The sequence below is a fragment of the Microplitis mediator genome, chromosome 8 (genome assembly GCF_029852145.1).
Source record: "Microplitis mediator isolate UGA2020A chromosome 8, iyMicMedi2.1, whole genome shotgun sequence".
NCBI classification, from domain to species: domain Eukaryota; kingdom Metazoa; phylum Arthropoda; class Insecta; order Hymenoptera; family Braconidae; genus Microplitis; species Microplitis mediator.
Window position 1 is genome coordinate 19,341,680 of NC_079976.1, and position 27,535 is coordinate 19,369,214.

The window sequence follows — 27,535 nt, forward strand, 5'->3', positions numbered from 1 at the left end:
TATTTTAAATAGGAAATCTTTAAAATCAAATGCAAAGTACTCAGGATTGAAATTAAGAGCTCAAACTTGGCAGGAATTTTTATTTCAGCATAAAGAATAATATTTTGCTTGACGAGCAACGAAAAACAAACTTTTGCCGGAAACGAAGCACCCTAATATATATATTCAAATTCTTAAAAACAAACGCTGTTAATAAAGTTATTAGATTGAGGAAGATATCACTTTTTTCTCAAACTTCGAAACAATTTATACATCGCTATGTTTCATCGAATTCATCTAATAATTAGTGTTTTTTACAATTTCATTTGTACTTTCAAGAAGCGTTAATTAAGAGTAATTTATAAATTACAAAAAATCTTTTTCTGAGCGAAGTACGTACTGGTTCAATGATTGAGAACTATAATGAATAGAATGATACAGCAAAAGCAATTCAGAGTATGCGGAAGAAACAAAATATAAGACCAAAAAAAAAACTTCAAGGAACTTTGGATTCTTTTAAGGAGGACATCCCATAGGCGTGTCTTAAATATAATCCGCCCATTTCTTTCTTTAAGTAGCACGTGCTTTTTAATTTCATTATCGATTAGAATTATCTTAGATACTATATCAAGAATCTAGATCGAAACTTAAATCTATAGTTGAATGACAAGTCGCCCCTAAAAATGAATGACTATTTCAAAATTACCTATCGTATCTGTAAAATTCATATCCAAAGTAAACTTTTCAGAAAATTACAAAAGTCACTGATCTATTGGAAGAACAAGAATATACTTAAAAGAACTGGAAACCGTTTGTAAAAGTCGAAAAAAAATAAGAAGGATAAAATTTTTTTAGGGTATGAAAATGAGGAGGGCAAAAGATAGGCTGTCCAAAAGAGGCGGAGCAAGAGCTAATCGTCGGAGGAGTCATCTTCGTCCGTCCACTAGTGGAGGGATGGGGCTCACCAGAGCTCGACTCTTCCGTAGTGGCAAGCAGTCGCTAGCAAAAGCTAATAGCTGTCTGTCAGAGAGTTTGACTTATTATTGAAATCAAATGAATAATCTTAAATGATTGACAAAGTGCCATTTGATCAGTTCTATTTTTTATCAATTTATATTCTCCATGGAAATAAACCAACAAAAAAATTACGATTTATTTGAAATAAAATTGTTTCAAATCTATTCAACGCTTATGTAGTCTTCATTACCGGATTCCAAATTTCACAGGTTAAAATGATTTATCTGCTAACATTATCGTAAGATATCATTGAGCAGTGAGGAGACTTGTATTGAAGCTCGGAAAGCTAAAGGCAGTTTTGACACTTTTTCTGAATATTATTACAATATTCGAAGAGAAGGGATGAGTTAGCGGCAAGATCAAGTCAAAGCATTCGAAACAACCAGCAGTCATACGACAGTATCAAACCCTAAAAGTATTTGTAAAAATTTTAGATTTGGAAAGTTGAAAACCAAGCAAGTGTCAAATTATTTTACGGACAGATTTTTCAATTTAAGAAAAAGGAATTGTTTGAATGAACTATTTTATCATTGCCATTTAAAATATTTATGTAGTGAACTGATGAGAACAAAGTTTTAAATAATACTAACTTTCAACTTGATGAGAAATATTTTGTTCTTAATTTCTAGTAAATGTGTGTTAAATTATTAATAGTGGTGAAACATTGCAATTAGTGAAATAATTCATAATTAGTGAAAAGTTTTATTCAAAGATACTTGTGTCATTTCAATATATAAATTTAAGTAGCAAACATGAAATTGTGGATTATTGTTGGAATAATTACAGTAGTAGTTTCGAGTTCATCTGCTGAAACTAACAGAAATAAAAACAGAGGCAGAGGATCTATGTGGTGGTACGTAAATAATGAGTGGTCAAATTTATAATCTGATTTACCAGTTGGGTGATAGCGGTTTCGATCAAAAGGTTTAAAAATACTAATTTTGTAAATATTCTTATAGATAATTTAAGAATTAATGATTTTCTCTTTAAATATACTGGGTATTCTTCGAATATCACATCTAAGTGAATAAAAGCATCTTAAAACATTTGTAGTGTAAATTGTAAAGTCGTATTATAAAAATTATTTTTTGCATAATTGAATTGAAAAAATTAAACAGACAAAGATTTTGTCAATGACTTGTATACTTTAAGATGGTCAATATCTATTACTATTATATATATATTATATATATTTGCAAGCATGTCCATACAAATAGTTATGATCGATTTTTTATTATTTCAACGATTTTAGTTTGCATTGAATTTAGATTTATAAAATACATAGTTATATATATATATATATATATATATATATATATATATATATATATATATATATATATATATATACTGTTTACTTCTTCAGGGGAGATTAAATTCTTGGGAATATCTTCTCACGTGCCACACACCGCTTCTTTGATACCGTAAGCAGTGAATTCCTCTTTTGGTTAAACTTGAATGAATAATTAATTAATTACAGAATACACTAAGAACAACGAAGGATAGCATATTGTGTAGACTGAAGAATTCCCACGACTATTTGTTTGCTTATACTCTCATTCAGTTTTCTTTGATCGATTGATAGAATACTATAAATATTAATCGTTCGAATGTATCCATATTTTTTCAATCAATTTATATTCTAAATTAACTTTTATAATGAAAAAATTTATATTTACTTAAATTTTGATTTTTTAAATAATTTTTGATGTGGATTTTCTGCTATGGTTTATAGCCGGCTTGAAACAATTTTGATGATTAACAACGCACTCACAGAAACGTAAATATAGTTACAGTTACAAAACAGTTGACATGCAATGCCAAAGACCTATCCAAGTACTTCAACTAATAAACGTTGTTTGTAGAGGTGTTTTAGTTACTGCAACCTAAAATTTTTCTCAGGGCGATAAGTACCTTATTGTTCTTTTTTATGTATAGGGGTATAGCGAAGGCAGGTGAGCCGAATAATCTTTTACCAATGTCACCGACTTCGTTACACATGGACCAAACAGTTTATGGTACGCTTCGTAGGAAGCAGAGACGATTAGCACGGGAAAATCCTGGAGTTCTGATGGCAATCGCTCGAGGTGCGAATTATGCTATTTCAGAATGTCAGCATCAGTTTAGGAATCGCCGATGGAACTGCTCGACTAAGAATTTTTTGAGAGGCAAAAATCTTTTCGGAAAAATTGTAGATAGAGGTAAGACTAAATATTTATGGGCACTAAGGTGACCCAAAAAAAACGAATATTTTATTTTTTCGAGTCTCTTATGAAAACTTGTTGGTTCAAGATGTTTTAAGAAGCCTCTCCAAAAATCAGCTTGATAAAAAAATTTATAAGAGGTCACTCACGAATTTTGAAAATATCAGAAATGATCGAAATTTGAATTTTTTTTGCTCTTAACTTCTTCTTTCTCGTGGCAGCTATAGTTTATACTTGGAAAATCATGACTATGACGAAAATTTTGTATTTTTTTATAACTCAATTATTGTCATTTCACTAAAATATAACTTTTGCAAAACCGAAAATATTCAGAACAGTCTTAAACAATAAAATTGGATAAGTTTTGAATAAGCGAAAAAACCTAAAAATTGAATTAAAAAATCGAAATGAATGTAAATAACGTATTATTTCTATTTCTTGGGTTATATTTTTATTCATTATGATACAAATTGATGGTGAAAAAATCGAAAAGCTTTATTATTGATATTCAAGTGTCGCTCGAAAATTTCCAAAAGACAGTAGTCGGAAACATTCAAAATTCTTGAGCGACGTTTAAATATTTCAATTATGGGCTGAAATTTTCAGCGTAGTCATGATTTCACAAATATAAACCATAGCTGCCACAAGAAAGAAGAAATTAAGAGCGAAAAATTCGAATTTCGATCATTTCTGATATTTTCAAAATTCGTGAGTGACCTCCCATAAATTTTTTATCAAGCTGATTTTTGAAGAGGCTTCTGAAAACATCTTAAAACAATAATTTTTCACAAGAGACAAAAAAAAATAATAATCGGTTTTTTTGGATCACCGTAATGGGCAGCTTAACAAAAGATATTGCATAAATAATATTTGAATATGTTTTATAATTTTTCACGTTTCGACTTTAATATTAGTTGTGGTATGCGAGATTTTTGCATTTATTTTTTGAAGGAATTGAGAGTAAATACCATTACAATGATAACGTCTGCATATTTTAAACATCCACAACTTGTAGATTATGTCTATTCCAAACCTGATATTTCAGGATTGTTGAAGAGTAAATAAACGGTCTAAAAATAGCTATTTACAAAAATTAATTTGGATTTACGGAATCACATATCAAATGAATAGAGATTATCAATAAAAGATAGGGTCGATATTGATAGAATATATCCAGGCGAAAAATATGATCCGATCTTTATACTCTAAATCCAAGAGTGTAGTCAAAGTTAACACACTTGCCAAATCACATTGAAACACCATGAGCAATGTATAGATATACTGGTCACAAAAATTAAGGGATATAAAAAAAATTCAAAATTTTTGAATGATTTTCAACATGCTGTAACTCAGTGAAAAATGGTCGTCGAGTAAAAATAAAAAAATCAAATTGTAGCTTCAAGTTTCTAGTTTTAAGATCTGGAATTCAATTGTTTTAATCATGCATTTTCGAAATTTTTGCTCGTCTTCAAAAAAGGAAAATTTTTTTTGCGTCGGTTTTCTTAGGATTACTCCGGAACCGTGCATGAGACAAAATTTGAAGTCCAGATCTGAAAACTAGAAACTTGAGGCTACATTTTGATTTTTTTATTTTTACTCTACGACTATTTTTCACTGAGTTATAGCATGTTGAAAATCACTCATAAATTTGGAATTTTTTTATATCCCTTAATTTTTGTGACCAGTGTATTTAAGATGCCGTGAAATACGTTTAAAGTGTCTGCAAAAAACTGTAGTTTTGCTCATGGCCTTAAGTGTAGAATACATTCAATGTGTGTTAAAATAATACACTTGCAACACACTTAGTTTTAGAATGTCGTCTTCTGCTTGAAAACTGTATAAATAATATAAAAGCGTTCAAAAAACATAAAAAATTTCTCCAAAAAAAATGTTCAGTAATAAACTTGCGGTCTAGGGAGATTTGAAAATGATTGATTTATTAATTTTAAACATATTAAAAAAATTTATTTTTTCTTTACAACGTTGTTTTTGTAATGATTCGAAATCTAGCCGCACACATATTTACTGTAAAGGATATTGATTCGTTATCCTAAAAACAGACAGAATATCAGCTTTCTAGAAGACCTTTAAACATCAATATCTGATGAAATTCGGTTTTCGAAAATTCGACTAAAGACTGTACTTTCCTTTGGATTCAGAAAATTAAAAATTTTCTCAGTAGAAAATTAATACAATCGGATGATATATACTTTTGAACACAATACTCTTACATTTTTTATTATATAAATATCACTTTTCAACAATGAGTAATGATTTTTTATAGCGATTTAAACTTGAATATAACTATTTTTTCTTTCAAAATAAAAATTCATGTTTGTGAAAAGTCGATTTTTATTATATACCCGATAAAAAACATTTAGATCCAACCAGATATACCTGGATCTCGTTATATCTGTTTATATCCAAATACATCCAAATATTTGATCTTGCTAGATATAAGCATATATAATTATGTCTGCTCAGATCTAATTATATATAAGCAGATATAGAGATGTATTAAGATTGATATCCAAGTAGATATACGCATATCCAAGCATATATAAGTATATCTGCTCAGATCCAACTATATATAAGCAGATATAGATTTATATCCAAGCAGATATACTTATATCCAAGCATATATATGTACACATAATAATACATAGTTATATCTGCTGAGACCCAAATGTACGCATGTGGGTATATAGATGCAAAAATACTTCATATCCAAGCAGATATACGTATATCCAAGAATTTATGATTATATCCAAAAATGTGTGTCTATATGTAGTCATATTTAGTCAGATCCAATAATATTTAAATACAGAGAAGGCTCCTGAATCGTCAAACTGTCGGGGTTCTACTGCGAATGAGACATTATATACAGAGTTTTTATGTCTAATTATACACGAATATCTAAATAATATACGAAAATTAAAATTTTTTATCCAAGCAGATATAAATATTTCTGAAAATAAATTATTACACATTGGTAGTATTATATCTGTTTACATTTAACTATATGGATTAAGGTTAATAAAATACATTTAGTTCCATGCAATAGATAGAAGTTTACGAAAATATTCATAATTTTTTTGATTATATTTAATTAAATATAAACGTAAATAATGAAATATAAAAGTATTAAATTACGCATTGTTTCTAAAGTAGTCATCTTTTTTTTTCACTTAAATATCAACTGACTTTTGATATATGTTATACATAGGGTCATCAAAAGCATTAAGAGGTTATAAAAATAAGATCCAAGATGTGAGTAGATATTCTTTTTAGAATGGTCTAAAGTATAATATATTTAATACATTATATAATTATACATGCATCCATTAGAATGTAGTGAAACTTCTTTAGATACACTGTAAAAAGAGCGGTGTTAAAAATGGACTCGTTTTAACTCCGCCCGGTGTTAAAATGAAATTACACCGGTGTAGGAGGAGTAATACACCAGTGTTGAAAATACCGGTGTTAAAGCGGGGTAACCGGAGTAAAAGCGGAGTAGTACCGGTGTAAAAGCGGGGTAACCGGAGTAAAATCGGAGTAATACCGGTGTAAAATCGGAGTAATACCGGTGTAAAATCGGAGTAATACCGGTGTAAAAGCGGGGTAACAGGTGTAAAAGCGGAGTAATGCCGGTGTAAAAGCGGGGTAAATTGCATCCGCTTGGAGTATTAACTTTAAAGATTATAAAACACAAAAAATGTCAGTTCTTTATGAAAATTAATAAAAAATATCATTTTCTAACAAGTATAGTGATCGAGTAAGTACAAATATTCACAAAGTAAACTATTTTAACACCGGTAAAGAATATCTAAACCGGCGGCGGCGTTATTTTAACACCGTTCTAGAATATTTACACCGATGGCGGCGTTATTTTAACACTGGTACAGGATATTTACACCGGTGGCGGCGTTATTTTCACACCGCTTTCAGGGATAAATTTAACACCGATAGTTTTAACACCTACACCGTTTGGACTTACCCCGGTGATTTTTTACAGTGTATATGTGCTTAAATCTATGTAGATTTTTTTAAAGATCGACATTTACGCAGATCTGATTGGATACACTTATATATTCGTGGATATAGTGAGATCTATTTGGATCTCTTTGGACATTTTGAGATCTGTTTGGATATACTTAGATATAGTGAGATCTCTTTGGATATTGTCAGATCTGTTTGGATCCGCTTCGATCGCGCCAAAATTTGGATCCAAGCATATCTGACTGTTTGGATCCAATCATATATGCTTGGATCTAAACATTTTTTATTGGAGAGGTATTTGAATAAATGAAAAGACGTTTTTATGTTTGGGCTATATAAAAAAAAAAAAAGAAACTGCTGAAAATAGTACATATTTTATAGTCAAAATTTCCATATCAATAAATGATTCTTACTCTCCAGTATTATTTGATTTTTACATTATTAACATAAATGTAAATTTATTAAATCACAATTGCTTAATAAATTGAAATTTAAATAGATGAAAGTTGAATTTTCCGAAAAATGGATTAAAACAAAAAAATTCTGAAACTGAATTCCAGGATTTTTTTATATTTTTTAGCAACTTTTAGGGAGTATCTACTTTTTAAGGATATCTGCCATTCTGGAAAATATTGTTCTCACTCTGATTTTCGAAAATCGAGTTTTCATCAGATGTTGACGGTTTGAGGTACTATAAAACTATTGTGACTGTTTCTAGTATGATGCGTGTGTGTGAGCGTGTACGTGGCTGTGTACACTTTCAATAACTATTTAATAAATCTATCGATTTAAATGGTTCGTGTGGTAATCGTAAATGCTTGTCAGCCGTCAGCTTTCCTGTGAATTTCAGATCATTCGATAGAATAATCTCAGAAAAAATTGAATTTTTTTTTTTATTGTTTTTTTTTTTTAAATTTGTCAGAAACGACTTGATGAATCGATTCTACAATCTATCAGCTTTAGAACTTGACAAAACAGGTCGATTGTCAAGAGAACTCTTTCAATCGGTTAATTCGCATAAAAGATATCGTTGGAGAAAGAAATGGTAAAAAACTTATTTTTTCGAATATCTCTAAACGGCTTCGTCAATCAGTTTCAAAATTAAATCAGATTTAGAACTTAACAAGACACGCCGATTTCCGTGACCATCTCAATCGGTCAATTCGGTCGAGAGAGATATTGTTTACGACAGTATTTCAAAAATAAATATTTGTCTCATTTTTCCGGAATAGTACATAAAGTAATGACCAAATGTCCTAAAAATTATAAAAAATTTTCGTCTTTAACAGTCTCTTTAATAATCAACGAATTATTTATTATAATCGGTTTGTTGGTTCTAAAAACTTCGTCAATAAAACGTGGAAAAAGTTGCTTTCTACATTTTTCCCGAATATGTCATGCTTGAAAACTATTTGTTTTATTAACAATAATCGTGAACAAAAATTTAAAGTTACTTGTTTTTTTTTTCTTATTTTTTATTTTTTTAAATTTCTTAGTGCAAGGTAAACATAGCTCGAAGAGCTTGAAAAACCAGATGCATTAGAAAGTATTCATGAGCTTGAAAAACTCAAATGTGTATTCAAAATAGTGTTTTTCAAGTTCCTCGAGCTCTAAAACGATGGGATTCTGGAGCTGGCCCACAAAACTAAATGTTCTCCAAGATTGTTTTCATGAGTAAACAAATAATCATAGCAAAAGATACCCAAGTAAGGGTCCCGTTGAAATTTGAGCCCTTAATATTAATGTTATAATATCAATGATCGTGATTTTTTATTTTCTGTTTAAATAATACGGGAATTTTTTGGTTTTATTTTATAACTTGCCAGCAAATTACTATACAATAAAGTGCTGGATTTATTTTCGTTGAAAATTAAATTCCTTACAATAAATAACGTCTCTGATTATTTTATGACGAATTCAATTTTTCTTAAGTTATCGAAAATCAAACTTAAATTAATAATAAATTTTAATATTATTTGACTTTTCTGATAAAATAGTAAGACTTATCATTAAGGGTTGTGAGACTTTTTTTTGTAAGTTATTTTATTTCCCACAAATTATCTCTCGAAAAGTTTTTAGAATTCCTGAGGGCTCTTCAATTATATGCATTTAACAATCAATTCGTTTCAAGAAATTGTGTTCTGGTCACTTTTAATTGATTATAAAATGGAAAATAATGGATATTTTAACAAAAAAGTATTCATCTATGATTATCTAACCGTAGAAATAAAGTAATATATTGATTAACGTAAAAATCATCGATCAATATCATTTCTTTTTGGCTTAATCATATCCGTTAAATGACTGGAAAATTTTGATTTAAAATTTATCTAAGAATTTTCAGGCTAAACAAAATCATTTTGATCAGTGATTTTTACTCAAATTAGCACATTCACTTTATCTATAATTTAATAATCATAGATAAATAACTTCAAGTTCAGGATCGACTATTTATCATTTTATAATCAATTGAAACGGCCAAAACACGATTACTTCACAGAAAAAAAAAATTCTCGACTGAAGGTAAATATTCTTGATTCAAGAAAATTTTTTTGGAGACCTAAATCCTCTCAGATAAAGTAGAAATCTTCTGCGACCAAGACGAATTTTTTTTTAACCAAGACAAATTCTCTTGGCTCAAGAAAATCTTGACTTGGTTCCCGAAAACGTTTTTCTTCAAAAATATTTTCTTGACTCAAGATAACTTTTTTTTCTGTGTTGGAACAAGGACTTTTAAATGCAAATATCTGAAGACTCATTAGGAAATTAAAAAAAATTTTTTAGAAATTAAAAAAAAAATTGTGAGAAATAAAATAATCGTCATAACGTCCTATGAAACTTAGGGATAAGTCTTGTAGCTTCGTCGGGAAAAGCCAAATAATAGTAAAATTTACCATGAATTCAACTTTGACCATAACTACTATGACAAATTAGACTTCCCATAAAACTTATTAAGAGACTTTCTTTGTATACCGTTTGAGTTCTATCAAAAATAGGATAGCTCATTACTGTACAGTAATCCGCTGATGAGTTGAAAATTTTGACATTCGAAAAACATAAATATTTTCCATGTTTTTTAATCGTAAATAAAAAATAACGACAAGTGATCTATTACTATTATTAATAATTTCTCAAATTTTTATAAGATGATTATTTTGGCACACTTCACGAAAATTTTCTAATTTATACAGATCTATAGATGGGTCATTCTGCGTCAAATCGACCGATAGTTGGAATCGACCCCTTCCGAATTTGATGAAATTTGGTCGGAAGTTTTATTCCATCCTATAACAAAGTTTTAGCAACGAAAAAAAATTTTTTCAAGTTTTCTCAAAAGTCATGCAAATTCAAAAATTTATCAATTTTCAAACCTCCAAAGTTAATTTTTTTGAATATCTCGAGAACTATTATAGTTACAAGAATCGGATTTGGTTGATTTTAAAGAGGATAATTTGAGCTACGAAAAAAATGTATTTGAAAAAAATATTTAGAAACATCAAAATATTACAACATTTTTAAATAATCTAACTTGAATAAATCAAAACTTATCTTTTTTTTGGCTTAAATATTTTCATAGACTACCTTTATCCGTTCTTAGAAGACCCTAAAATTTTCAGAAAGATGTTTTTTTTTTTTTTCGAAGATATGAATTTTTTAATTTAGAGAAAAGTTTTTGTTTCTTTTTCGCAACCTTTCAATCAAATAATTAGTTCAAATTAATTTATGAAGTTGTTCAAAATAAAATAAATAACGAAAAAATCCAATGTTACCGGAAAAAAACCCTGTGTAACTATTTTTTATAAACAAAAAATGATTTTTATACCACTACCGCGTAAGTAAACAGCTCTAAAATGAAAACTATTTATCCGATTAGATCGTCAAAACTCTCATTCTGAAGGGAAAGAATCTTAGAAGATATGTACTAAGTTTTAAATCAAAATATTAAAAGCTTTTTGAGTAATAAATTGTAAAATTTATTGTTAAGCAATTGACCAAATCTATAACAAATATTCATATTTTCGCATAGTTATGCATATACTTTTGTTGGGGATAAAAATACGCTCCCTTTGAGGTTTGGCTGAGCTCGATAGCACAGTTTGCGAAAAAGTTAACCCTGTTGCAAATAAGTATTTATTTTAAATTTTTTATCAATGCGAGTTTTTCATTCAACTGGTACCGCGTGCCCGAGCTCAAGCGGTTCTCACAGTTCGTCTCAACGAGGTTCGCATAGTGCGGATGCACCGTAGCAGCATTGGATAGTGCCGATCTGTGAGAGTTCAGCCAAAGCTCAAAAGAAGCATCTAATTATCCCCAACAAAAATATGTGCATAACTCAACGAAAATAATAATATTTATTATGGATATGGTCAATTGTTTATAAATTTGCGATTTTGAACTTAAAAATTTATTACTTAAAAAGTTTTTAATATTTTGATTTGAAATTTAGTAAACTGTTTTTATGACTCTTCCCCTTCAAAATGAAAGTTTTGACGACCTGATCCGATGAATAGTTTTTATTTTAGAGCTGTTTGTTTACTTTTGTTTACTTCCCCCATTTGCCAGCTCAATTTTTGAGATACAGTGCTAAAATTTTAGGAGGATTTTCTTTTTATTAAAGTAACTTTTAAGATGTTATTATAAAAAAAAATCTTTTTCTGACAGAATAATCTATAGGTCGTTTCCCCAAATGAAATTTTTTTTTAAGTATGACCCAAACTTACTATGGATCTTTTTCCAATTTTTTGGAATTATTCGGTGCGTGAAAGTATTGACTCACTAAAGATTTTAACTTTTTAATATTAAGTGCTTGGATAGTAATGCTTTAAAAAAAATTTTTTTTCAACTTATTTGTGAATTTTTTTGAATTAGAAACATCATTTGTAAAAATATAAATAGTAGTTTTTTCATGAAAAATTTTCGGCTTTTCATTGAAAATATTGATTCTTTACTATAAATAACAAAAAACCCTCTAACATAATATTGAAGTGAAAAAAGCTATTTCCTAGTCTTGTGGCAAGTTTTATATTAAATTTCATATTTCTTTTGAAAGCTGAGAATTGATTTAATAAATTATGTTGTTTTTATAATAGAACTACTTGTCATTTAATACCATTAAATAATTAAATAATTATTGCTAATTTTATGATTTTTTTTCAACGATAAAATAGTTTCATGAGGATGAATATTTTAAGTAACCACAAAAACTAAAGTTTTGCTTATGGCCTTAAACATATTTAATGTGTGTTAAAATAATACACTTGTAACACACTTAGTTTTAGAGTGATCTCTTGAACAGTTTGATAAAAAATAAAATAAACAATAATAAAAAAAACCGTGGAGGCAAACGCAAAATGGTGGTCCTAAGTCAAAAAAAAAAATTTTGTAGACTGAAATAATTGAGAAATACAAAAAAAAAAGTTCAACGATTACCCAAAAACTATCAGTGATAAAAAAACTTGAACTCAAGAGCTGAAAAGTAGAGGGTAAAAATAATATCTTCCTAAATTTTTCGAAAATTTTCTTAGCGGGAAGTTTAAAAATATAAAAATAAATGAAGATATTTAAATCTAGGAAATTCTTCACTTTTTTCGAAAAAAATCGCACTTTTTTCGAAATCCGAGACTTTTCATTTATAATTTTTTTGTCTTAGGAAAAGCTTTATTCAATTCTGAAAAGAATACCGCCCAGCTCGGAGTGAGCCGACTTTTCCTTTTTTTTCTTTTATCAATTGCATAAAAAATTTTTTCCTAGCTAGGCTTATTTCACAAAACACCACTCTGAGAATTTTTCAGATATTATGAAGGACCTCAGAGTTTAAAATGTTGAGTAGAAAATTTTTCAATATCTCATTAGGTTTTTATATAAGATATTATTTTCTTTAACGAGTTGTCTGAGTTGCAATGATACATACTGAGATAGATACATTCACGCAGGTCCGTGTATCGTACGGCATTCAGATCTCCACGGCTAGAATTTATTATTATTTTTGGTCTAGAATAATTTTCAATCATCCAACAGTTACCAATACCAAAATACTTGCAATGAAATATATATTTTATGCTTGATTACAAATTTTTTTATTACAACTATTTTTGTTTTTCAATAATAATTAATAAACAATTTATCAATATTTGAATAAATTAAAATATTTGAAACGACAATTTAATTGATAGATTGAACTGATTAAATTCTTAATTTGCTTGCAAATAAAACTAACTAATCAAATTAATCACTTTATCGTAAATAAGTTGCTTACATATCTTTCTTAAATTATACGTCCGACATTGAATTAATTCTTCAAAAAATTTTCATTATCTGTATAAAAACAATTGAAGATCAATAATTTAAAGACTCAATATATTTTTTGAAAAATTACAATTTAAAATTTTTCTTTAATGAGTAGATTAGTTGTTAGTGCACTAAACAATTTTAATTTGAATTCATTAGTCAGAATTATTTGAATAATTGAATTCATATCAATAGATAATTGAAATAAATTTGAAAATTGTTATTTAATTAATTAGATTATTGAAATAAATTTATGTGATAATCAAAATAATTTCAATTTATAATTTTTTTTCAAATCAATAATTAAAGCAAATTTAATTAATAATTTGAATGAATTGAATTAAAAAATTTTTTTTTCCATTGATTATTACAATTCTTACTATCCATTATTCTAGAAAACTAAATGATAATAGTCTGGTTTAATTTAGAAAATATATCATTTGTTTCAAACCTGAATTTATGCATACTCTCCAAAAACGAATTAGGGTATTTTCATTTTCGCTGCAGTGATAGCGACCTTCCAAGTGCCTGAATTAAAAAAAAACAAAAAGTTCATTAAAGTAGAATGTATTTTCTGTACCATGACACTCGTGCTAAGAAAAAAATTGAAATTTGACAAACAGTGAAGTTTTTCAAAAAAATATCAAATTTTGCGCGAAAATTTGATGATTATTGGTCCGCCAAAATTACATTTTTCATTTGATCGGGAAACTGGAGGTTCATGGTACGTAGAAACATTCATAAAAAAAGGAAACTGGAATCGAATCGATCGAATGATTTTTCTTCGAAATATAACTGTAGTATATTTTAAAAATGTAGTTTCAAGAACCGATGAACGGCTGCTCTTCAGATGACTGTAACTCAAAAAAACTATTTGAGATAGACACATAAAATTTTAGTATGTCATTTTTGAAGCTATAAACTATCGAAATATGCAAAAAAAACAGCGATTTTTTCAAAACTTCACACTAGTGGTCCTCCTTAGGAGAGTAGTAAAAACTATACAATTACCTTAGCAAATTACCTTATATTTTTTCTCCGTGTGGTTTGAGCGTCACGAGCAAAGCGAGTAATACTTAATGTCACTAGATGGTTACAATAATATGTAATGAATGCACAAAGAAAAACGCCAATAAATGTCTGAAGCCAGCGTCATGCCGTTGAAGTTATACAAATAATTAACTTTATTATTACACTGAGAGATCAATTTATTTGAACCATATACGGTTTGTTTCAGGCAAATAAATCCTATATTTGAATAAACCCAATTAGTATTTATTTGAGACAAAGATATGGTTCATTTGAATGAAATAATGATTTGTTTATAGTTAACAAATCTTTATTTGGAATATTTTTCAACCAAGATTTGTTAACTGTAAACAAATATATATTGGAATGAAATGAATGATTTTGTTCAGTCAATTAAATTTATTATTTGGTTCAAATAAATTGTTCTCTCAGTGTATTAAAAAATATTTATGTTTTATGGAATTGGACAATTTGTTTAATACTATTCACTTAAAAAAATTTAACTCAATAAAAAAAACGTCAACTTTGGTGTTATGTCGTATCAATTAATAGAGATATGTAAGGTTATGAGATTCAGCTGACGTTACATTGATCTATACACAAGCGTGTGCTGATTAATTAAATGCGCGTATGCAATAGAGATATTGGTCATGTTAATAAGGTAGCTAAATTCAGAGTGACGTCATAAAAGAGGGTGGTGATAGAATAGAACCATACAAAAGAAGCTGCAATTCGAATCAAATCGATCGGATGATTTTATCTTCGAGTTTTAACTACAGCAATTTTGAAAAACGTATTTTCGAGAACCGATAAGCAGCTGCTCTTTTGATAGCTGTAACTCAAAAAAACTATTCGAGATATGCCTTTAAATTATAGTATGGCATTTTTGAAGGTATACCTATATATAGATTATCGAAATATTCAAAAAAACAGAATTAACATTTTCAAAATTTCACACTAGTGGCCCCCCTTAATGAGTAGGGTACGATACACTGCAATAGCCTACTAAATCTCAAATTTATATTGATACTGTAATTATGAGTATAAGAATAATTGAATAGATTCTTAATGTTAATACACCTGTTTTACATAGAATTTAACTGTCATATTTACCCTCAATTTTTGATTGATAATGATATAATCTATCGGTGTAATAAAATTTATTAAAATTTAAACATTTCTCGTAGTGAAATTTTGTAAATTTTTATTATGATTTTAGTACAAGTATGGGCACTTGCATTGAATGCACTTCTTGTACATTCATAATTCCTGTTACAATAATTCTGAGCTCAGATTTCTAAGCTTTATTTTAAAATATATATTTAGACGAAAACAAAAGTATTTCATATAAAAAAATGTTTAGATCAAAAACTTTTGAATGAAACAATATTTGAAAGATTAAATTTTTTTACGAATAATAAGTAGTTACCAGCAATACACATAAAAACTGAGCAAGTTTTTCTCTTGTTCTCGTGTGACGCACAAGTTTGGAGATAAGCCGAATTCACTTCATGAGCACTGTGAAAAAACCTATACTATTGTCCATTAGGGAGGCAGTACGACCGGTCTTTTTTCTTTACATCTTCGAATACGAATCAAGGGATGAGAATTAAAATAAGACTTTAGAAGAGAAGAACAAGCCTGTATAAGGACTATTGAAATTATAATACATGAATTCTATCCGTACTTCAAAATGGAAATAATTATAATATTTATTTTATTTTTATAATACAATAAAAAAAATTTTTTAGATTTCAATAAACATAATTAAACTAGAACATTTTTTTTTCGATTCGAATTCTACAAGAAAATCATCAAGTATGAAACAACATTTTAAAAGATGAACTGAACGAACGTTTATACTCATTATCCGATAAAATCGTATTTACGAATTGTTTTCAACGCAGATGAGAAAGGAAATGATTTGTCGGCACGTGTGTTAAATTCTTATATCTGTATTGTCTCATTTGCACCAACAGTTAATAAACAGATGTATATATGAATTTGTGAGCGTGTGTTAAAATAACCCGAATAAATAATACATTTTTTTTCTTAGTCATCCATAAATAGTAAGCTTGTGTACAGTGAAAGAAAAAAAACACTCTCCTACACATGATCTTTAACGTGTGGTATCGAATAATATTTAAAGAAGAGAATTTTACGAGCAATTAATTGATTAAATGTCAAGCAGAGACGATTGGAGCACAACGAAATGCCCTAAACAATTAGTAAAAAAAAAAAAAAATTATAACTTTTTTTATCGGCAAGTTTTTATAAAAATTACATCCATTATTTCAAATTTTATAATGATCTTTCTTTCAATTGTTTTTATTGAAAATTCTGTAGCATAGATTTTAATACGTTTTGGAAAAAACGCATCACTTAAAAAATAAAAAATGTTTTTTTTTACGTTTTCGGAAAATAATTTACCTACTTATACTCTTATTAGACTCATAATCAATTATGAGATTTTAGGCGTCCAGATTCTATTACGGATTTTATGTGAGAATTATACAATAATCAATCTGTATTTCACATTTTTAGACTGTCGACTAGTTAAAATTTGTTGTCATGAATCGGATGGTACTAAAATTAAATTTCATAGATTGCACATTCTTTGATGGATTTTTGAATATCGATTTATCGTAGTAACTTACTGTCAAAATTATTCATATTATCACGAATGAACTTCATGTGATATAATTAAAAATAAATACAAATAGCACAATACCTGTGACGCCTCTTACACAAAATAAATAAATACTTGAATACAAAGATTTTAAAAATTTTCGAGTTGCGGTAACTTGAGTACTTCAACTAAAGCGTTTAGTTAAGGTGCTTAAATTGTACAAAAAAACCATTGTTTTCTTGTTTAAATTTTGATTGTTATTTGAAAATCATCATATTTAATCAGAAAGCATTTATTTTATTCTTCAAAAAGTTATTTGTGAATGAACTAATCAATAAAACAAAAATAAGTTTTTAGATGTCTACTGTTTTCTTTGACGATTATCATTATTTATAAGTATTAACAGAGATTGCTTGGCAAATTTACTGCAATACATCATACGGCATTACTTCTTATGCTATTTTATCTGATGCAAATTCGATTTTCGTAAATCGAACCGAAACCAATAACTTCCCGAATTTTTGAAAATTTTCAATTTTCTTAGCGGGAAGTTAAAAAATCGGTCTATCATTTGACCCTGTGGGCCAGCCCCAAAACTTCCCGCTGTTTTCGAGCTCAAGGAACTCGAAAACATTATTCTGAATACATTTTCGAGTTTTTCGAGCTCGACTTACGTCACCTTTGTTTTCGAAAAAAAACGGTATTTACCATTTTTTCTCCAACGATATCTCTCAAACGAATTGACCGATTGAGACGGCTAAGATGGCAATCGACGTGTTTTATTAAGTTCTAGAACTGATTAGATTTTGAATTCGATTTATCGAGTCGTTTTTGAGATATTTCAATAAAATAAAAAAAATTTTTTTTTTTAATTCTTTCGACAACGGTTTCTCTTGAACGAATGAACTGATTTTGATGTTTGAGGTAGCATTCAACGCGGCTCATAAAGTTTTAGAGCCCAGTTGATTTTGAAATCAATCGATCGAGCACATTAGAAGTTATCACAAAAAAAACATTTTTGAAAAAATTGTATTTTTGGAATATCTCTGAACGAGCCTGACCGATCAAGTTCAATTTTTCACAGCTTTTAGATATTAACAAGCCGCGTCGAATGACACCTCAACGATCAAAATCAGTCCATCCGTTCAAGAGTTATAGATGTTTTATACATACGTACGTACACACATACATACACTCGGACATCATCGTGAAATTAGTCAGGATAGCTTCCTAGAACCTCAAAACATCAAAATCTTATCAAAATTCGGTTTTTGAAAATCGGACCGAAACCAATAACTTCCCGAAGTTTTGAAAATTTCCAATTTTCTTAGCGGGAAGTTAAAAAAACAAAAAATTTTACTGCGTCTTCTGGTTTTTATAACTAGTTAACGATGCGTTGTAAGAAAAAAATTTTCTTATCATTTTTTGATAAATCTATCTGTTCAAAAATTATTTGAGCTTGAAGTCAAATTTTTAGTAAATTTTGAGATCTTTTTACTTTACCAGCGAAACTATCAGACTTATTACAAGATGTCATATTGTCTTTTTTCTGGATAATTTGATTTCTCAGAAAATATCATTTACTAAGTTTTTCAAAATTCCGCACGGTCTTCTAGTTGTTTTCAGTTCCATGTCAAACTTAAAAAAAAATTGTGTTCCGATCGATTGTTCGAGCTTGACATTAAAATGAAAACAACTAGAAAAAATGCAGAATTTAGAAAAACTTTATGAAAGACATTTTCGAGAAATACAATTATCCACAAAAAAGTACTATGAGATTTTGTGATAAGTCTGATAGTTTCGCTGTAGAAGTACAGAGATCTCGAAATTTACTCTAAATTGGACTTCAAGCTCAAATAATTTTTGAACACATGAATTTATTAAAACATCATAAGAGACTTTGTTTGTAGAGCGTTAAATTTCCTACAAAATTGTATTCTGGGTGTTTTTTTTACCATATGCCATCGCCAAGGTATAAAATTCCCAACTTAAGATTTTTTTTTCCCATATTATTTAAATGGGAAATAGAAAATCGCAATCAGGGATTACACATACTGTAAAAAATTCACGGAGTGAATGCGGAGTGAATGTAGAGTGAATGAATTTTTAGTTATTTTTTCCCTTCGGACTGAAATTCACTTCGAAGGGGAGTTTTCGCGGAGTATAGATGATTTATTTAATCCCTCTGGGGGTACCCCATTTTGCCCGCAAAAATAAAAAGTGTTGTTTTTCAAAGGCAACTGAAAATGTTTTCTATTTACTTTGAATGTCATTAAAAATAAAAAAGTATCCGGATATAGTACGAGGTCTTGATGAGCATGTATCCATAGCCTCAAACGCGTGCCTGCACTTCGTCTGTCAGGGTTCTTACCTTTGAGCTTAAAGTATCGAACAAAATTTTTTAACATATCAACGGCGGAAATTGAATTTGAGAGAGAAATAGTCAAAAATGTTTTAAGTCGTGTAAGAATGTAGAGACAGATAGAAAGAGAGAAGCTACTTTTCGATACAAGTTCGAGGAAAGTAAACCAAACTATAGATTGCCAGAAACCGTATAGATTGCGCCCTCTGCATGTTGCTCGAAAATCCAACTTTCGCGGTTGATATAACGAAAATTTTATTTTTGCTGCGTAAAGAAAGTAAGCCGTCAGGAAAAGCAGAATACAATTATAAATTGATATTCACCGTCAAATTATCAGTTTTACATTTTTTATTGATTACGATAAATAAATAGGACACAGATATATATTTTTCATCATACCTGCGCTGAAAGTTTCAATTCCTGCCCAGAGCAGCTCGAAATATCAATCTTACTAAGAGTTCTACGAATATTCATTTTCTCATTTAAATTTCATACAAAAAAATTTTTTTTTGTTTTTTAAAAATAAAAGTATCGAAAAATTATTTTTCCGAGGATTAATATACAAAGTATTGTAGGGAATTTAATTCTCTATAAAAAAGCTTCTTAGTCGTTTCTGCGTAGAACTAACAGAGAAAAAGTTGTGATGTTCTAAACTATATTGAATAGTTTGACTTCATTTTTTTATTATATGAAACAATTTTTTGATGGACATTTAGGTTTTTTTCATTTGAGCTAATGCCACCTGTGAACTTTTTTTTTAACACGGAAAAAAATTTCCTTACTTTTGAAACAGAACTTTTTGTCTTAATTTAAAAACAGAATGAAAAAAAAATTTAGTAAAAAAAAAAAATATTTTTCTTTCGAAATTTATATGGAAAATGAGTAAGATCTCAGAAATTTTTTTGAAACACCTGACTGATTATACATAATATATAAATCCACCGTATAAATTGTACATGCAATAAAATCCAAAAATTATCTTCAAAACTATGTATCCGTCAAGTTTTTCAATCCACTATTGTTTCAAGCTCCGTAACTTTTTTTCTATTAATTGTACGAAGAAAACACATAGTGACTATTTTGTAGAAAATTAAATTTTCTGCAAGACTTTGCCCATTGATTTTCGAAAAAAAAATTTTCAATACTATTATTTGCAAAAAACAAAAAAAAAATCTGGGCGTCGGTTGACCCTGCGGGCCAGCCCCAAAACTTCCCACTGTTTTCAAGCTCAAGGAGCTTGAAAACCTTACTGTGAATATATTTTCGAGCTCGAAAATGCTATTACCTGGGATTATTTTTTATGAGCTTTTCAAGCTCTACCAAGTTACGTTTTTTGCTCAAGTTTGACAAGTTAAGAATCGAAAATTATTAATGAAGAAGCGGTTTTAAAATTTTTATTCTCGATTATGTTCAATGACATAAATGTATCGAGGCAGAAATCAATGTCGGTGATCGAAATCAAGATTTGAGTGAGTTTTGACTTAGGTCAGAGCAATAATATATGAAATATCCGAAAAGAATATTAAAAACTGGGTTTTCTCATTTTTTTGCTGATAATATGACTAAAACTAAAGAACAAGTTAGATGACATTCTATGATGATCGAAAGAGACCACACGGAAAAAAAATTCTAGTTAAATTTACAATGCTAACATCGTTATTTGTCCTATTAATTATTGTATTGGTGGACTAGACTTTTCACAGTAATTTTTACGATGTAAGGTTGGAAGTTTCATTTAAGAAATAATACTTCAGACAAATAATACGAAGTCTTAAGCTCTTTGATATAAATTACGATGTAACATCGTAAAATTTGAAGAGAAATTTTAAATAAAAGATTAAAATCATAATCGTTCGGCAGTTGGATTCGAACCCGAGTCCTTTCGAGGGCGAAGTGTCCGACGCTTCGGACCACTCGGTCACTGAAGGGCCTCCACTGTATGTCGTTTTTAAGATCCATATAAACGATTTGAATAAACAGTCATAAGTCACGAAAGCGCCTCTTGCGGAGGACCCAGTTACTATTTAAAAAGTACGATGTAACATCGTACTTTTTATAGCTTCCATCGTATTATAACAGGCAGCACTGTAATATTTATTTTGTTAAAAAGTAAGTTGAAATATTAAATGTACGAATAAATATAGTTTTTAAAGTGTAATTTTTATTTATTTTTTTTTACGATGTTAAATTGTAATTTTTGCAGTAATTTTTAATCCTAAAAGTCTTTGTTAAAATTACGATGTTAAATAGTAAAAAATATAACCCACATAATAAATTTTGAAATAAAACATTTAAAAATTGACAGTAATAAAAGTCTAGTCCGAGATTACGATGTTAACATCGTAAATTTTGGTAGAATTTTCTTTCCGTGTATAAAGAGGAAGAGTTGGTATGATTTCAGACACATTTAGTACATTATATGTATTTTAATTTATCCTGAAAAAATAACATTTTATGTTATTTTTTTAACTTTTCAGCGCCGATATCTTTTGAAATAATGAACCGATTTTGACGTCTGAGGTGGCACTCGTCGTGTTTTCTTGAATTCTACAGCTGATTAAAATTTGTAATCCGATCACCGTTTCGAAGATATTTGGAAAAATCCGTTTTTCACTATTTCTTTCTCTAACGATTTCTCTCGAACAAATTAACCGATTGTGATGGTTAAGGCGGCGATCGACGCATTTTATTGCTCTAGAGCTGATTAGATTGTGAAGTTGATCGATCAACTCGTTTCTGAGAAATCAATAAAAAACTAAAAAAAAAAATTTTTTTTTCGTAGTTCACAACTATTTTCGAGTCTACTGGATCAATGATCTGAAATATCCAGGAAAGTTGGTGGCCACCAACAAGCTTTTTCAATTGCTACCTTAACCATTCAAATCGGTTTATTAGTTAAAAAGTTATAGCAAGTTTACACACACACACACACACACACACACACACACACACACACACACACACACACACACACACACACGCACACACACACACACATATACATACATACAGACACTCGGACATCATTCTGAAAATAGTCAGAATAGCTTCCTAGGACCTCAAAACGTCGACATCTGATGAAAACTCAATTTTCCAAAATCGGGGTGAAAACAATAACTTCCCGAATTTTTCGAAAATCACCGATTTTCTTAGCGGGAAGTTAAAAATTTTTCACATGTAATTCAAGCGAGCTAATAAATATTCGTTTAGCTCTTAGCAGGATTTCGAGCTGCTCTTTTGGGAGGATTTTTTTTATACCTAAGACTAACTTTAAAGACCATAAGACTTGAAAAAAAAAAATGTATTTTTTGAAACACCCTAATGTTTATATATACATGAACCAGATGCCTGTTTTGCAACTTGATAATAGCTCTTTACACGACACCCTTGTACATGGATATCCGATCGTCGTCTTTTGAATTCCCCTGCAAAATTGTTAAATCCCTTCTCACTTTGGTAAGCTGAGTACTCCCATGGACTCTATTTCCTATTATATACAGAAGTGATTCTCCCATCATTTTTTACTTGATTTAAACAATTAATTCAAGTTTTCTTGGTTGGGTTAGTAAATTTAAAAATAATCAGTCAAATTTTATAGCTCGTACGAAAATCCTATCGAAGCGGAAGTAATTATAATTTGATTTTGCAACTATAAGCTTAAGTAGCTTAATTGACTTACTATTCAAAAATCGCAGCTTACCGATGTCAAGTTTTTGACTATCCTAATAACTTTTTAACGTCTTAATCGCTCGAAAATGATATTGTGAATACCTTTTCAAGCTCTCCAAGATCAAGAAAATATATCTCTTGCCTCACACTACGAAAATTTAAAAAAACAAATAATGAAATATGTAACTTTGAATTTGTGTGTACGATAATTCTAAAGTAAACACATGTATATTTGAATAGAACTAAATGTAAGTAATCAAGATTTCAACGCCGATACCTTTTGAACTAATCAACCGATTTCGACGTTAAATCTGGCAATCGACGCATTTTATGAAGTTCTAAAGCTGACTAGATTTAGGAATTGATCAGATAAATCACTTCTGAGATCATTGAAAAAAAGCATTTTTCACCTTTTCTATCGGCAACGATATATCTGATATCTCGAACGAATTAACTGATTGACATGATTAAGGCGGCAATCAGCGCATTTTATAAAATTCTTCAGCTGGAATAATTTTGAAATTGATCGATCAAGCGGTTTCTGAAAAATTCCAAAAAAAGTAAAAAAAATTTTTTTTTTTTCGTATTTCTATTATACATTAAAGTCTGTTTGATTGATCGATCCGAAATTTTCAGGAAAATTTACGGCCAACAAACTCATTCGATTGCCGCAAGAACCATCTCAATCGGTTAATTCACTAAAAATATATGGAAAATTTACACACATGTGCACACACACACACAATCGGACACAATCCGGAAAATGATCAGAATAGTTTCTTAGGACCTCAAAACGTTAAGATCTGATGAAAACTCGATTTTTGAAAACCAGGATGAAATCAATATCTTTCCCGATTTTCTTAACGGGAAACCGTAGTGGTTGACTTAAGTCTCTTAAGTAATGGTTTTGTTGAATATAAATTATACGATGGCAGTCTGTAAACTCTTCGCTAACTCCGCGAAATTTTATTATTGATAACAAAATAAATACATTCCCTTTTTTTTTTTTTTTTCAAATTTCTCCTCTTTAAAATTTTTATTCGAGATTGAACCTATCTAATTTTCATTTTTTTATTTTAAAATTCAAACATATATTTAATTTACATGTCTTAGGATACATAAATTGAACCATAAAGAATTCTATGGTCATTGAAACTTAGTTTAATTATGAAGTCCAATAATTAAGTTTAATTGTGAAATGATAAATATATATACATAAATATATATATATATATATATATATATATATATATATATATATATATATATATATATATATATATATATATATATATATATAGATAAAGTCTATTAATACTAATTTAGAAATTATCGGTAAGAAATGGTATTAAATCGTATTATAAACATGCATTATTAAATAAATGATTTAACTTTTGTGAGTGTTTGTACTTAATATCATTGCTTAGTATCGTGAGTTTGCCCGCAGTCTGTAATCATTTCACCGCTTTAAGTTACCTACCGCAACGTTTGCGAGAACCACTCAAGTCGCTAGCTCAGATCTCTTCATTCTGTAACCCTTCCCACACCTCAAGAATAACCGAAAACAATTTTACACCTCTGGCAGATTTAAAAAATGAATTTTGATGTATTCATGTAATTACTTAAAAATTTTTAACTTTTTGCTTAGAAAACTGAAAATTTCCGAATATTATATATACATACATGTATAAATTGTTTAATCAATGGTATTTTCGAATCTATTCGACAGATAATGATAGATTTTGGCAAAATCCCCTGAAAATTCTACCTTAAGGGCAAATGCAATAGCCAGAGTTTTATGAAATCTACTAAAAAGTTTAAGAATGTAAAATTTGTGAATCATGATTATTCCTCTGAAAACTACAAAAACTAATTGGGGAATATAAATTATTTCATTGTTTGGATCCATGACAAAAAAATTTGGAAAACGTTTGACTTTGCCCGATCTATCACATTATTGTGAATATATGTTCGTGGCTTTCGAGCTCGAAAAAGTTGTCTCTTGACATGGACAATGAAAATTTATAAAATTAAAAATAATTCAAAAACACGTTACTCTTGAACTTTTATGTACACCCTGATTAAAAAAAATGATTAAAAAGTATTTAAAATGATTTGTTTATTAATCATTTTAAATACTTTTTAATCCTTCAAATCATTTCTAATCCTGTCTCTTATGGACATTTAACGTGTGAAATCATTTTTAATCATTTTTTTTAATCAGGGCAATTATATTTGATGAAACGCATAGATCTAGACAAAAATGAATATAGGTAGCTAAGATGAAAAGTGAAAGGAATTTCGAACTAAATCATGACCTTGAACTATGAAATATCCGAAAAAATTTAAAAAACGGTAGTTTTTTTAATGTTTCATCGACAATTTTTACTGAACTAAATATAGTCAATTATACAGTGATTATAAAAGACTGTGGAAACAATGATTCGGTGTCATTTTTGAAACATTTAGTAAATTACATCATGAGTTATCCAGGAGAGCAATTTTTATACTATCAATTATTAAACTATTTCTGCACGTGTCTTCTTTAGTACTTCCGTGATAATCATTATAATATCGCGTAGTGTTATTTGTACAATTAATTCAATCAATACTTGTTCTTTGTGGTTCTTATAAAATACTTCTTATATCGATCCAGACTACTTTTTATTTCTGCGTGACAACGCCATAAATTGCCACCTATGATCGTCTACATGTGTCAGCGGCGCGTCACAGGTTCTTGCAAAAACGTGAGTTGAGATTCAATAGACCTCTTTTTTCTGATTTTACATCTTGTTTGGTCAGTGTACAACCATCCTCATTCTTTGTACTGTATGTGTAGTATAAATCGAAAAAAAAACCTCTGATTATAATTTGAAAAGTTCGTAGCAATATTATTAAGCGTTAAAATAAATTTGATCTTTCCCAGATTTCTGAAGTTTATAGTAGTAAAAGTTATATTTAACAAGTTTTATTATTAATTAGAAGTATTTTTACTATAAATTGAATATTTCTGTAATACAAATTTAATGTTGCAATATTCATACAGACAAAAATCGTTATGGCTTAATCTCTCTAAAAAAAAAAAAAAAAACAATAAACACAGAAAAAAAAAACTAAAATTACAATTAATTGAGTAATATCTATGTATAACAACTGAAATCAATTGATTTTCACTGAAAAAAAAAAATAAAAAAAAAAATATATGAAAGAGATTCTCATAGCTGTATCCATAAGGGTAATACATATATACAGCACTTTCTCAAAAAACTAATTAATTCTTGGAAAATCTCTCTAAGAATTTATTAGAATCTATCAAATTTTATAAGGTAGGTTGATAAACAATAAAACGTCCTACTATATTTAAGCTCTTTCAGTTCAATGTACTGTCGTTATCGCATATGTAAAATAGATGAAGTGAAAAAGCAATATATTAAAATCATTAATAAGTATATCAAGACTGTTCTTTGCTACGTTCCAAAAAATTAGCTTAGAAAACGAAGATCTGAAAGATTGTTGTATACGTTTTAAGGCTTTGCAACTTTCTTCGATCATTTATTTTTGAAATCGAAAGAAACTGTGGAATACGGAAATCTGACATGACCAGGAATATTTCATACATACATTATGACTTATCCTAAAAGAATGGGTTAAGTAAGCTTTTTAAGCTCTAACAAGTTACCTTTTATGCTAGAGTTTGAAAAGTTAAGTATCGAAAATCATTAATGAAAAAGCGGTTTTTAAATTTTATTCCCGATTATGTTTTATGAAATAAATGTATTGAAGCAGATATCAATGTCAGTGATCAAAGTCAAGATTTGAATGAGTTTTGACTTAGGTCAGAGCAATAATGTATGAAATATCCGAGAAAAATATTAAAAACTGTGTTTTTTTCAATTTTTTATTGATAATATGATTTAAACTATAAAACAATTTAGGTGATATTATATGATGATCGAAAGAGACTGCAAAGAGTAAGAGTTGACACGATTTCAGACACATTTTAGTACAGTATATTTTGATTTATCCGGAAAAAATAACATATTATGTTATTTTTTTAACTTTTCAGCGCCAATATCTTTTGAACTAATAAATCGATTTTGACGTTTGAGGTAGCAATCGGATTTTTTTCTTGAATTCTACAGCTGATACAAATTTGGAATCGATCGAGTCAGCCGTTTCGAAGATATTTGGAAAAAACCGTTTTTAACCATTTCTTTCTCCAACGATATCTCTCGAACAAATTAACCGATTGAAATGGTTACGGCGGCGATCGACGCGTTTTATTCAGTTCTAGAGCTGATTAGATTTTGAAGTCGATCGTTCAAGTCGTTTTTGAGAAATCACTAAAAAACTAAAAAA

General features: G+C 28.8%; 1 protein-coding gene across 3 annotated transcripts in view; it reads left to right on the forward strand.

Moving 5' to 3' along the window:
* The first annotated feature begins 951 nt into the window (after nucleotides 1-951).
* LOC130672778 (protein wingless) overlaps nucleotides 952-27,535 on the forward strand; it is a 58,728-nt gene continuing 32,144 nt past the window's right edge. The window contains exons 1-2 of one of the 3 annotated variants that reach the window (XM_057477503.1): nucleotides 952-1,849; nucleotides 2,935-3,197. In XM_057477503.1, coding sequence (XP_057333486.1) covers nucleotides 1,749-1,849; nucleotides 2,935-3,197 — 364 coding nt within the window. In that variant the 5' untranslated portion in view covers nucleotides 952-1,748. Of the gene's footprint in view, nucleotides 1,850-2,368; nucleotides 2,421-2,934; nucleotides 3,198-27,535 lie in introns of those variants that run through there. The other 2 variants (XM_057477501.1, XM_057477502.1) reach the window with 2 other exon arrangements.